At 40.0% G+C, this 14,201-nt stretch overlaps 1 protein-coding gene across 1 annotated transcript in view; it reads right to left on the bottom strand.

Moving 5' to 3' along the window:
• The window catches only part of ST8SIA1 (ST8 alpha-N-acetyl-neuraminide alpha-2,8-sialyltransferase 1), a 114,406-nt gene that overhangs the window by 38,347 nt on the left and 61,858 nt on the right, over positions 1 to 14,201 (bottom strand). The window contains exons 3-4 of the mRNA XM_027658298.1: positions 12,318 to 12,427; positions 7,623 to 7,715 (exon numbers count right to left, since the gene is read on the bottom strand). Coding sequence (XP_027514099.1) covers positions 7,623 to 7,715; positions 12,318 to 12,427 — 203 coding nt within the window. The remainder of the gene's footprint in view (positions 1 to 7,622; positions 7,716 to 12,317; positions 12,428 to 14,201) is intronic.

Genomic DNA, 14,201 nt, shown 5'->3' with positions numbered 1-14,201 from the left:
AGAATGACTGGCCAGATCTTGACCTCCCCAGTTCAGAGTGCAAAAATAAAAGCAGGGAGAAGGCTTCTAGGGCACAGCTCTTGCTGACCAACCTAGCTACTTGTTTCCCAACCTACCTTACTGTTAGACTGAAGACTGCTGGAATAACCCACCACACAGATTGTCATCCTCTACCCAAGACCAGCAGCCCTGGCATCCCACAGGCCTGCACAAACCAGCAGAAATTAGCAGAGGAAAAAAAACCTACCAGCCTTCTCAACTGGATTATCTCATTCCCAGCAACCCCCTCCACTGTTTAGTGAGAAAACAGATACCAATTAACGCCTCTGGCTCTCTGACATCTATGCTTAACCTAAAGCTTCTGTCCTGTTACCCATAAGGATAATTTCTAGGCTCCTGTGACCATGTCATGAATTTGCAGTTTTCTTTGAAGTTTGTGGGATCACATGGCTGCAGATGCTGCAAAGAGTGAAAGCTATTTAGAGACAGGAACAAAAGAAAAAGTGGGAATGTCACAATCTGACAGACTGTAGAGAAGTAGCAGTTTTCTGTGTTCTCATTATCTTTCAGACTGTAGGATGCCATGTATCTTCATTTAAAATAAATAAATAATTCTTTTTAATATGTGTGTCTGTGTATTTGCTTTCCAGTCAGTGTCTGAAAAAATCCAAGAAGTGCTACAGTGGTAAGAAAAAAATCTAAGTTAAAGTCAAAGACTGTAAAGCAAGATTAGTTACCTAAACATGGATTAGGCACTTAAAAATCTTTGGGGGTGTTACCCTGAAGAAACTTGGGTTGTCCACACAAGACACTAAATTTCTTGATCCAACAAAGTACATGTAAGTTATTCCACTGATTTCAAAGACATTACTTCTATACTTAAAAAATAAGGTACTTGAGTACACTATTCCACATATTGGTAGTAGGATTTAGAAGCTCTCATATCAAGTCCTACTGCAGCAATATAAGGATGAAAAAATAAAACCCACCTTAATTAAAACCATTATTTGCTCAAGGACATATATAGGTTTCACATTTCAGAAATCTAATAATGGAAAATCAGACAGCTGGCTGTCTTTCTGTTTGGTACTGCTGGCAGACTCTTTGATACAGTGGTCTTAAGAAGACACCAGGAGGTGGGAGAGGGGGGAGGAATGAAAAGCAAGTCTTCCTGCAGTGGCTTGCCAAGAAAACGAAAACGTGTGAGACAATGTGTTAATGAATATCCTCACATATGGGCATGCACTGGTGATTCTGGTAAGGCAAAGATTTGCAATTAGAATGTCATTCACAACACAGATAACTATGATTATCATCAAAATCTCAGTTTAAGACAGGAGACATACAAATGTGTGTGTACGGTAACGTATCCTATTCCTCTCCAGTTCTGCAGTAAACACACATTAGAACTGTAAGTACGTTTCCATCAGAAATCCAAATGAATCATTTTAATCTTAGTATTTTCTATCTCTGTTTTATGACAACTACTAATAAAACATTTATTTTTGTTTAAGAGAAAGCATCAAACCACGATTTCATGACATCTCATTTAAAATTTCCCATTTCATCCCCATATCAATATGCCCTTTAAATTACTGTAACATGGAGACTTTTATAGGTTCTCTGGGAAGTTCTTCCTAACATCTAACAATTGCTTTTGCTGATGAGGTAACATCCTCACTTCCACCATCTTAGCCAAATGTACCCCCAGGAAACTCTTACCACTCTCCTCAGGCTTTCCTTCTCCCTTCTTTTCTCCTACCAGATTAAATAACTTTTCCTCACAGTTCCCATTTTCCTAACCCAGAATTTCATCCCATTGTTTCTCATCTCATCAACAGCATCTGACCTTTCTGTTTAGAGCCAACGGTACATTATGAGACACCTCTAGATCCAACAGTCCTTTCCTTGGGGCTTAGGGTTCATACATTTCTTTCTTCCCGCTCATTGCTGTATTTTGCAGTTGAGAGGGATGAATAAGAGATTAAAAGCCATTTATTTGAATGGGGTCAAAGCAGCAAACTGTCCCAATCTCAGCATGGCTTTGTTACAACTTCACATATTTCTGTTCATCACCTGATAAAACACAAAAGCCAGTCAAATTCTGGATTTTTTTTTCCCTGGCTCTGCCTTTGGGCTGGTGGTGACATTGGCAAGTCCTCTGCACCACCACACTTCATCACCAAGAGAAACTAAGATGTCAGTTATTTATAAGTTTAAAGCTTCTAAAGGAACTTTGTATTAAAGGAGAGAAAAAACCTGATTACCAACAAATCAAGCAACCTCCATATACAGAAGGGTTTCTTACAGTCTTGCCTCTAATGATGTGCTTCCCAGAAATTTTAGTCCCTTGCTGTTGGCACAGATGTTCACGGGTTCTGGCAGAAGAACATAAAAGGGCAGTTTTGTAATGTGAATGAAAATAATTTTTCTTATAACTTTGGACTTATCCTCAATGAAATAATCTGAGATATATTTAGACAGCAGTTTAGATATCAGGAATAACCTCTATGTGAAGCATTTAAAATCTGGTGACTAATTGACTTTACAGGGAAAGATCTCATCATCTGACTTCTAAAGCAAGGACAAGATGAGCATGAAGGGTTTTCCTTCAATAACATGTTTTATGAGTAGTCTTCTGTCTTTATTTTTATGATATTTAGCAATTACTAAATTATAATGTAACTACCTAGGAAGAGAATATATAGTTTTTACGTGGAGACACAGTCAAGAGGAACTCTCTTTTTCATGAGTGTCAGCAAGAGGCATAATATTGTACAATTGTTTAATCAGAGATGAAGGAAGCTAAATTATTGCCTCAGTTCCATCTTTTTATTCATAATGGTGTAAACCAGTAGGATTCAAATATGTCTTGAAGACTGAATCCAGGAAAGATTATTAGTTGTCTCTAAGATGCAGGGAACACCGGAAAGCAAATTTAATCCCACTCAAAATCCATGGGAACCTAATAAACAGCAGCGATATTTAACTGACATTTCAAAGCTCAGAGGCAGAATCATTGCATTTGTTAGCCTTTAGTCTCATTCCTTCATCATGCTTCAGTGCAAGAAACTGGATGCAGAAAAAACTTGTCAAATATCACAGAGATCAAAAAAGGGAATTAATTTACTGAAAGCAAAATGTTCACATTCAATGATGGAAGTTCATATTGAGCTGCAGAGTATAACAGCTGATCCTAAATCTGCTTATCCCAGTTTCAATCAGACTGTTTCCATTGGTAATGTTACACAACTGCTGGGAGACTTCACTGTAAAGACCTAAATAAAAACATGCACGTTTCAAAGAATGAAGATGGATATCACTTCAACTAACCCTTCACTTATTTCTATATTCAAAGCAACAAGGCACACTCCGGTCGAATCACTGTAGTAGCAGAAATATGGATTCACCTACAGCCTCACTCTGTCTCTGGCAGAGGTATTTCACAGAAATCTTCACAATTAATCTAACTAGGGTAACCTCCAAAACCCTAGACACACAGAGGAATGACTGGTCCTCATCCAAGTGGATGAGGATTTATTGATGAGAGGAAAGGACATGAAACAGGAGTGGCAGAGCTCTGCCTCAGAGGTCAGCTCTGCAGGCACAAAGCTCTTACTTTGAGGGATTATGTTTCAAAAATGGTGTAGGGAGGTGTGTGTTAATACCTCGAGGGCTTCTGTCAGTTACACCAATGCTGGACTATGGTGAATAAAGAATGCTGCGAGTCACCGTGCCATTTTCTAACGGGATTATTTCTACACAGGCCAGAAAAACTCTCACAACTTGTGGATGAAATACTCACCGACAAACATCAGTTGATGTGAAACTCACTGAATGCTGGGAAACAATCTATTTGGGCTATGCCTGGGTTAGACAGAGTAAGCAGATGTGACAACTAGAAAGGAATATTGCTGCAAACAGCATTTGTTTGCAGATTTAATTAAAAGTTTAGACAAAAGAGTATAATTGTATGACATTTGCAAGAGTTGCTGAAGATGATAGCAGGTTCACAGAATTTGCTTCTCCTAAACAGCCCAGATCCAGTGACTCTAGAAACATATAATAATCCACATCCCAAATAGTACCTCTTTGTATTTCTTAGTTAAAAATCTCATGCCAGTGGTCAACTATCATCACTACCTACAAAGCATTTTTACCTTCACATGCTACCTGCTGACTAGTCCCTCTTCACAGCTGTAGATAAGTGTTCAGAATATAGAAACAATTGCTGTAAGTGATATAACCTTGTTGATTTTTTCGCAGAGTCTAAGAACAGCTGCAGGCACATCACAGGTCTCACTACTGCACTGCCTCTTTCCTGGCAGGGACTTAGAGTAGCTACTCATGGAAAGAAAATAAAAACCAGGACAAATATAGAATAATCTTCTGCCTACAAAGTTGTTCCCTGCAGATAAGGCCAAGCTGACTAGGATGGTAGGGGAATGAACTGGAAACATCAACGATGCCAACCTTTTTGCAGTCCCACAACAATACTGGGGGATAGAGGGGGGGAGAGGTCACATTGGCCCCAGGAGTAGCTTTATGCAACATTTCCATCCCAACTGCCACCTCAAGCCAAGGTTTGACAGAAAAGGAAGTTTTGAATACAAAGTGGAAAAAGGAGTTTTCCACGGGCTTGAAGGACTGCGAGTTCCAATATTAATTGAAGGGAGATGCCTGTGAAATATTTTAGACAAAAAGAGAAACTGGGAGAGTCATCACACGTCCTCTTAGTCAGATGGGAAAATTTCTACCATAATACATCTATTGTCAGTTCTCCTGTATTATACTAAGTGAAGTTAGGGTAGGGAATTCCCCATCATTTTTCAAACCCAAATAAGGACTGTGAAAAACATTTCACAAGTGAAAACTGTACTACCTGCACAGTTACACTTCCTGCTGAAAACAGAGTAGGAACTTGACCTCTAAGTTTTGCAAAAGGCAATGTTTAGAAGGTATCTCCAGATACATACCAATGTACTCCCAGATTAAAATCTTGACTCTCCCATCCTTAGGCTCTATGTCTGGAGGGAAATGGTGGCATCTCTGCGATAATTACTGCCAACAATTTGATTTTCTAAAGGCACTAATTCTGATTTTAGAACCACACAGAAAATTGCCTCTACATCCCTGGCATGAAAACTTCGCCCTATGCAACATGCCTCATCATAAATTATCCGGCAAGGATAAATCTTTTAGAAGCCATGAATGGTGTTGCTGGACCAATTCACTAAACCTGCCATAACACACTTGAGAGATAATTGAGATGTCAAGCCTCATCAATATCAACCTACTTCAAGTAAGGACAAGAGGAGAGGAGAAGAATGATAATGAATGATACCATTATGTGACTCTAGTTAACTTACAGCTTAGAAACAGACACGTATCAGCCACCAATCTGAACATCTTTGAATTTCATGAAAGTCTGGACTTAAAAACAATCTTAATTCCTTAAAAAACTTCTTTCCATAGAAATTGATGACAGAATAGTAGTCTTTGTTTCTATTTTCACTCCTAAAATGTAACGTTTTTTTCCCCTCCACTCTATCTTAACACACAGGAAGTAAAATAATGAATTTGGAGAGCACACTGGAAACATCAGTCAACTATTATTTAAAAAAAAAAAAAAAAAATCCCTTCTGGACCAGGCAGAGGAAGCAAAGTGTCAAATCTCTCAAGAGCTTCAAGCCTCAGAGGAGGTTTCTGCCAATTTTCAGCACTATAAATTTGTTCCCTGCATCATTCTCAGTTCCTGGTTGTAGATTTCCTCCTAATCAATACACATGCATATGCACTCCACACTACTTTCTCATCAAAGGTCTTGCATTGCAGTTATTGTTCACTCACTTTGAAAACTACGTTGATCACAATCCTGTTTCTTTCCTCCCTTTCGTTTTTCCCCATTTCTCAACCCCATCCCCCCTGCCACTCCTTGTGATACCCACCTCTCACAAAGTAGCACCTCGCTCTCTCCATCTGGTTCTTCAACCATCTGCTCACTCCTTCCTTTCCTCACTCCTATCCAGACCTTGCTGGATAACTCTAAGGTCTCTCTAGTGTAGTTCCACATTCTCCTTGTAGCATCACTAAAACACTTTCACTTTTCTGTTCAAAAATACTAAGTACAGCGAGCTTTCTACTCTAGGGCTTGAAGGAGGGGAGGGTGCAAAACAAATATCCCTGAGTTAAATAATCCTCTGCCTTGAAAACTGTAAAATCTTTTGCAAGCTTTATGTTTCATACTGCTCCTCTTCAGTTCATCCAAAATGCCACGGCCAAACTGATCTCCCTTCCTTGATGGGATATTCTGGCCATTTCATTCCACTTCATAAATGAACCTCATCCACCATCTACATCCCACAGGATTTTCAGATTCCCTGTCTTCACATCCACTGCCCCTCTTCTTGCCTGGCACCTGGTGCCACCCCCTGACAATTTTGCTTGGTTTGCTTTGATCTCATCCCACAAGCACTTCTGTGCCTTTCCCTATTCAGGCACTCTCTGCCTGGAATCAGCTCTTGAAGATGATTACTACTCCATTTCCCTCTTGCTCGCCCTCTCTTTTCTACTTTGTCAAAGACTGACATCTTTTCCACATACAAAACTAGAGAACCCTTCAATTCTGCTAGAGAGGAAAAATACTACATTTAAGTGCCATCAAACATCAATTTCCAAACCAGTGCCTTTCTTCTTTCTAAAACACCTGGCTTTCTATTATGTATTTTATTTCCCTACTTTGCTTCCTTTCACAATCCTTCACCTCACAGTGCTCCCATTATACATTTCTTTATGCCTAATCATTTCCTGTTCATCCCCTTGGTTTATGCCTTTTCTCTTGTGTTCTTCAGTGAACACGGCAGGTTACTACCAGATCTTTTTCTGCCTGAGAACAGTCTACCTCATGCCAGGGGATAAACAAAAAATATAGCAATTAAAATTCAGGAAGGCAAAATCAGAGAGATGGCATTGACTTTTATTTTTTTCCCCTCTCTCTCATCAGCTACTGACATTTGGAAAATTTCAACCAACTCTAATAAACAACAAAAATCTGTGCCAGTTTCCTAAGAAAGCAAAGCTTGTATGATTCACAACCTGTCAAGGAGTTCCATCCTAACCTTTTGCACTCTGTAAATCATTATCAAACAAAGAATATGAAAACAGTGAAGACCCAGACATTATCAGTGTTGAAGCAAAGAGAAACCCAAATTAGCACCTTCAGTAACTGTGGGATGCATCAGCCAGCTGGCCTGACCAGCAGAGTAGCTTGGGACACCCATCAGTAGGTGCCTGGCTCGGGAGCAGCCAAGGCAACTCAGGTACATATCCAGCACATGGAAAAGGGAAGGAGCTGGAAGCACTGAGGGAAGTCTGGTAAATGAAATAACTCTGTAAAAGCCAACCTTCCTTAGTTTCCCTGCTTATAGTGAAAGGATTGGGATTTTAGTCTTTAATTATTTCACCTAGCACCAAGCCATTGCCTATTTCACCTTTTTTAAATCCCCTTCCAGGATCAGACCATCATTAAGAACACAACTCTGATGCACTAATATCTATAACACAGATGAAGCATTTTTCTTTTTGTTTCCCCCCGACCAGAAAAGGAACAATATGCTGTCTACCTTTTCTGAATTATACTTGGATTTGCAGTCACCAGCTGGGTTTTTGATCCAACGTCCTTGCTGTATTCACTGGATAGAGGAGGAAGGTTGCACCTGTGCACAGAAAGACAGTCAAGATTTTAAATGATATTCAGGATTGACAGGCTTCAGAAAATGTAAAAGTGATGTATAAATACCAGACCAAATGTTCCCTACTGCACCAGACCTACAAACACAATAGGACACTTTTGTACCAGACTGTGGGGAAATACAGAAATAAAACCTTTTGCAGAGATGATATCTATCTATCTGCTAAGCAAAAACAAAGGCACACATTTGGCATTTCTGACAGGCTGAAAGGCAGTGGAAGAGGCTGTTATTATCTCTAGAAATTTTTCATCCAAACTCTTTTAAAGTTCTGCTCTGCACTCTGGTCTGCCTCATCTACCAGCATCAGGCTTCAGACTCCTACCACTCTGTGGTATTACAAGCATTACATGGCAAGCAAAATTGTCATTTTAAATATTTCACTATGGGGTACCTTCAGTGTACAGAATTTACCAAGAAAGCACAGAGGAAAAAAAAAATCAAGTGGAATTTGGAATTTTTCCCAGAGAAACACTTAGTTGTTTATGTTGTTGAGTTTTGGGGTTTCGCTGGGGATTTCTAAAGAAAAAGAAAAACAAAAACCAGTTTTGAACTCTACCATAACCAAATTTGACCTCCAATTTTGAAGTTCAACCACCAAATCAAGATATCTCCATTTGCACACGCTGGTTTAATTGTTTCTCTGCAGCAGGCTGGGAAAGTGCAGCACGGAGAGGGAGCACATGAGGTACAGGAAGACAAGGGGCATGCTTGGGGGCCAGCTCGTGTCTCTTCCTGCCCCACTGAGAGCATGTGCTGAGCAAACACTGACCCTAAAGAAGGGGCTCAAGCAGCCTCTGGTTGCTTTAAGCTCTGCAGACAGTCATCCCCACACAGGGTGAGACCCCAGCTTTGGAAGAGGGCAGGCAATGGCTCAGAGAGGAATTGTTTCACATTCATGACTTCTCCTCTCAGTACCAGACAGATATGGGTTCCTTTGATGCATTTGTTACACCTGTGAAGACCCACATCATTTTTCTCACCATCTTTTGCATTAACCTCTCTGTAGTACTCCAATTCTGCGTGCATCCTCCAGACAGTCCATGTCAGTAATGAAACCCCCATGTCCAACAATAACAAGTTGCTGATCTGATTTTTTTCTTTTTAATCTTAACAATTCAGAGGCCTCTTTCCAACATTAGTGAGAGGGAGGAGCTGGGGAAGTGAGTTATGGCTCAGTTTTTACAGCAGTTTCCAGGGGCTACTGCAGAAACTGTTGGGCTGTTGTATTTATTATGGGCTGCTGTTCGCATCTGCCACGTTGGAAAAAATCAGTCTCGTCACAAGGAAAGCCCTTGCTTCCACAGCAGTCACTGCCTCTGTGCATTTTCACTGACCTCTGCAGTGCCTGGAGAAGGGATCCAGGTGCTTGTGACAGCAGAATGAGGCTGCATAAATTCCCCAGCACCTCCACGTGTTACTGCTTTGTGTAGTGTCAGTGCCCAGAGAGGGCACCGGTGCCCACACAGCACACTCTGCAATTCTGGCTAGAGCAAAACACCCCACATTCCAAAAGAAAAAACCCACACTAATGCTATATCTGCATGTATTTGCATGCAAATACCAGCTCTCAATATCATATTCTTCATTTCACATCATCAGGAAATACCAAGAAGGACAGTGATGTTCGGCCTACGTGGAACATGGATGAATTCAACCGCGTTCACCAAGAAACATAAGTTTTCCAGGAACATTTTCTCCTTTTCATGACTATATTTGTTAAAATGTGCACAATTACAGTTACAAAACAGCTTCCAGTTTGGTCTACCACAATTTAAGAGGAACCAAAATAACATTGACAAGAAAGAAAAAAATAGAAGCGTAATGGAAGCTTAATTCTCAGACATAAAGAATGATAAAATCTTAAGAATAGAAAAAGATTTACATACAATAAAGTAATATAAAAATCAAAATAAAATAAAATAAAATAAAAAAATATAAAATCAAATCAAATCTGGCAATAGGTTGCTTCCTGCCCCAGCACTGGGTAGGATACAAATTAATCAGATCAATACTATTTGGAGAGATTGTAGAAACTCTCTCAGCGGCAGTTTTCAATGGCAAGTCAAACAAATATTTGTGAAGAAACATATATATATAGGTGATTTGCCTCAGGGCAGCAAGATGGCATAAATGCCTCTGCCAGATTACAGTTTAATGCTCTCCAATTTGCATAAACACTAACTCATAGGGCAAGCTTTTAAGAAAGTGCTTTTGATTAAAGTTTCTTTAAAAGCGCTATGAAGGACTAAGATCTCACCCTGGTTTTTATCATCTCAGCATCAATTTTCATCAATAATGAAAATTCTTTCATAAGGAAGTCCCAGATGCATTGTTTAAACACATCTAATTCCTTCCATCAGTAAGTCTCATTCCCACTTTTTTGTGCATTAAATATTAAGAAAAGTCCTGAGTATCCAGAGAAAGCTCTAAGAAATCAGCTGGTTAACAGAAACTTCTTGGCCTTTCTAATTATTTTCTTGAATATGCCAGCAGAGTGCCAAGTGTTGTGCTGGTGAGGAGCGCATCAAGAAATAAAATATTCATCCTAAGAAACTTCTTTTTAATTCTCTTACTGTTACATCTGGTAATGAGGAGTGAGCATGTGAACATGCAGGAAAGAAGGAAACATCATCAAAACAGAGACAAAACCATGACTTTGGGTGAGTACCCAACATTTCTCTCATAAAATAAGCATTAGCAGGAGGCAGAAAACCAAATTTTTTTCTTAGAAATAAGGATTACGAACTTGAAAAACAGCCAGATATCAGAAGATAACCACACTAATAACCACACTATGAAACATGTAAACCATATGCCATCATGCACCTTTTTCATTGCAGATGCAGCATGCTATGCCTTAGGGGCTGAAAACTGCTGCTCTTTTCATCTCTGTGGAAAAACTGTGTTTGTAGAAGATGCTCAGCAATGAGTTTAAACTCATTAAATAACCTTAGTGATTACAACATATGAGAGAAGATGGCAAATACTCATAAGTGAAATCAAAACCCATGTGGGTGGAATAAAAGAACAAGGAGAAAACCTGGTATGACATTTTGCACTGAAGAAATACTTTGAAGATATTACACAAATTTCTTTTCAAAAAATGAAAAATTTTATGCAGGTTACCACTGTGCTCTTTCTCTCTCAGCTCTGCGATTACAGAAATCAGATTTATAAAAGATCAACCAAATCCTGTCTTTCCCCTGCTGTAAAAATATTTTCTCCCAGGGGTGTATTAGTTTCTAATCCAAAAGAATTGACACACAAATATGACTGCACATCAGTAACACAATATAGCCTGCAGATTTTTGCAGAAAACTCCCTACCATTTATTTCCAATTCGAAACAAGTTTTGCCCAGATAGTGGTTGCTTTACTGTCCCTGGAGAGAAAAAGGTTTTTTTCCTCATCAAGCTACAATAACTGCTGTGGTGGTTTTTTTTGGTTTTTTTTAAAATTTCTATTGTTTTTGCAACTGATTGCTCCTACAGCATTTCAGTTTCCCATTGCATCTAGGTAATATTACCATGGTATACACCCTGCAGTTTCTTATATTTATTCTGTGGAACACCTAGGGAGCTTTGCAGTAAGGGCAATCAGCGTGCTGCCTTTGTCCCCTGTGCCTTGCATCTTCTGCTCTATGTTTCCTTTTGCCTTTATTTTGTTTTATTTCTTTAACATAGAAGGTATTTTTGGTCTTTGAGATGCAAACTAGAAATTACAGTAATACTGTTTGGTTTGCAGCAAATTTGTACAGCTTTACAAATAAGCCATCAGGATCTAATAAGGAGACTTGCTAAAGTGGGTGTTCATTATGCACTCATGTCAAAACCCAAAAAACCCTCCATTTCTCATCTCTTTGGGAGCATTCCTCCGGTTTCTCCTTCACAATGTTTCTCTTGTTCATGTTTAACAGGGAGGAACTAATTTCTGTCTTTCTTCCTTAAAGATTGCAGACCTAGAAAGTGTCAAATTCAATCATGAAAGCAGTAGCTGGTTCAACATCCCCCCTGACAAGTTCTTATAACTTCAGGAAGGCTGCAAGGGAAGGAAATGTGAGGAATCCCATCAAGGAAAGAGGTCTGGCCTTTCCTCAGACAGTCAGCCAGAGGGAAGACAAATATGGGAAGATTTCAGCTTGAACCAACTTAGATCTTAAGCCTTGCCTCAAAATCAGCACCTACTCATCTTGAGTTCAATGTGTTGCAGAGATGGCATTTAGAGTTTCAGAGGACATTTCTCAGGATGAGACCTTGCCTATCATTACCAAAATAATGAGAAAAGCAGCTCCTCAGTACCTCCCTGAGACACTGCACCATCTGTCACAACCTTAACCACTGGCAGATTATCCCCACACCACACACCCCCATTTGCAGAAGCCAGTCACAACTCTTTTTTTTTTGCCTCTCCTCACACTTTTTACCCAAGTTGCCTGTACAAAGCATCCTGCAAATGCGAGGCAACAAGGCAAAATTGTACTTGATTAATCACAACTGAATAGCTTTGAAAACTCTGAGACTTAGCAGGGGGAAGGAGGGACAATGTGGCATTGAGGTTTCTGTCTTACCGCATGACAAAATCTGCTTGATCTATTTGTTTGCCGCAGCCGCTCTTTTTCAGGATCCCACCGTTTCCCACCACGGAGCATTTCTTCAATGGCAGCTGGAAGGGAGTAGCCTAGCAACACAAAACAAGGACCGGTTTTACAGAGAACACACACATCTTTGTAGCAGCCACTCCTGGAGAACCCGGCGAGCTGGCAGGGCTCAAAGTGACGAAAGAAAAAGGATAATTAGGAACTAAGGAAAAAAAAATAAAAGGGTAGAAATTAGCTGGTAAGTAGATGTAGGACAGGTCTTATCCCCACTCCCCAAACCAGAATGCAACAAATGTGATATAGAAGATAAAAGATATTTCTGCAAAACCAAAACTGCCTGAAGTCCTGATGCAGATATTGACCATGAGCCTACTAGGCAAGCTGCAAGGACACAGGGGAAATATGACAACCAGAAAAAAATAATAAAAAAAAAGAATCCATGCAAGTGACCTTCCTGAGATGATATACAGTAGATACCTCTGAGGAAGAAAGGAATAGGGAACAAGGTGATGACAGAAACACACTGAGAATCTGGAGTCACCCTGGTTCCCTCTATGGTTGTGTCACTGGGACGGGTCAGTCCAAAGCCTTAGGCAAAGATATTTGTAGCCTCACAGCAGCTCCTTAAACTGTCAGCTGCCCAGACACAGAATAAATTAAAATTAGAAAGGGACTATTTCAGCTAAGAAGCTCTTGTAGTCGCTTAGCAGGGCATAAAATTGCAAGGTCAAATTGTCCTGCTCTCCTGTGCATCAAACACAGTAATAAATTAGATCTGCACAGTCTTCATTCCAGAGGATCTCAAAACTATGAGTGGGACATCTTCCTGTAAACCCCAGGTCATTCACCTTTAGTGAGGCTGGGACAATCACTTAAGCAGCACACAGGGCATCAGTGCAGCACAGCATATAAAAAAAAAAAAGTGGTGAAGAGACAGGTGAATTTAAAGCAGTGTGATTTTGATACAGAATGCGATTTGTCTACAATGCAGGAGTTAATATTCTCCTCATGTAAACAGCAGTGCAGGGCTTTTTATTTGTCAAACCTGTCAAAAGCTGACTTTGCAGCAGAGACAGAAGGTACTGCACAGGCCTCTGAAAATGCAGATGCCACGGAGACAGGATGCAGCACCGCAGAACTCTCTGGGAGGAGGAGGCAGAGTGGCAGCAGCACTTGGCCTCACTTACACGTACAGAGCAACGTCTGACTTTACATCATGTATTCACCAGGCATTGCAACACAGTATGTGGTCCAGAAAACAGACCCAGTGTTACAGCACAAACTCTCCACTTGTTAGAACTCATTCCTGTTGTCTCATTTCTTTACTTCCTAATATTTACTTGCTTTGTCTTCTTTTCTCAGCAAATTAAGGCTCTGTTCAGCTAGTATAAAGTCACAACCTGCTTTCTAATGAAAAACATTAAAACATGTTTGTTATCCTAACTGTGGATTAAGATACGCTAAAGTAGAAAAATAAATTTTAGTTTCCTGAGGCCCAGCCACAGTTAGGAACCCACTGACAGCACAGTGGAGCAGTACTAAGTGTGCAGCTGCACTCTTGTCCTGCATCTGCCTTCTCAAGAACATTTTTTAATTTACAGTTATTGAACTAGGAGCATATCTTGAGATTCATCTCTGAGGTGACCCTGGCAAAATGAGAGCTCACATACTCAGTAAAGGAAGGATGTGGGGGTGGCAATTAAAGGAAATGCAGAAGAGATATATTTTATAAATAACAGTTTCTTTCTCATTCAAGATATATCAAAGCTCCTTCCAAGACAGGTAGTTACACAAAGGCAAGGCTGTGACAAACCACAGACAAAGGCAGCAGCCATTTAACTCTTGCTTTTAAGA

This window comes from Corapipo altera, unplaced genomic scaffold (assembly GCF_003945725.1).
Source record: "Corapipo altera isolate COAL_440 unplaced genomic scaffold, ASM394572v1 1, whole genome shotgun sequence".
Classification (NCBI taxonomy): Eukaryota; Metazoa; Chordata; class Aves; order Passeriformes; family Pipridae; genus Corapipo; species Corapipo altera.
Note: the sequence above shows the minus strand (reverse complement) of the source record. Positions and strands in the feature narration are given on the sequence as shown.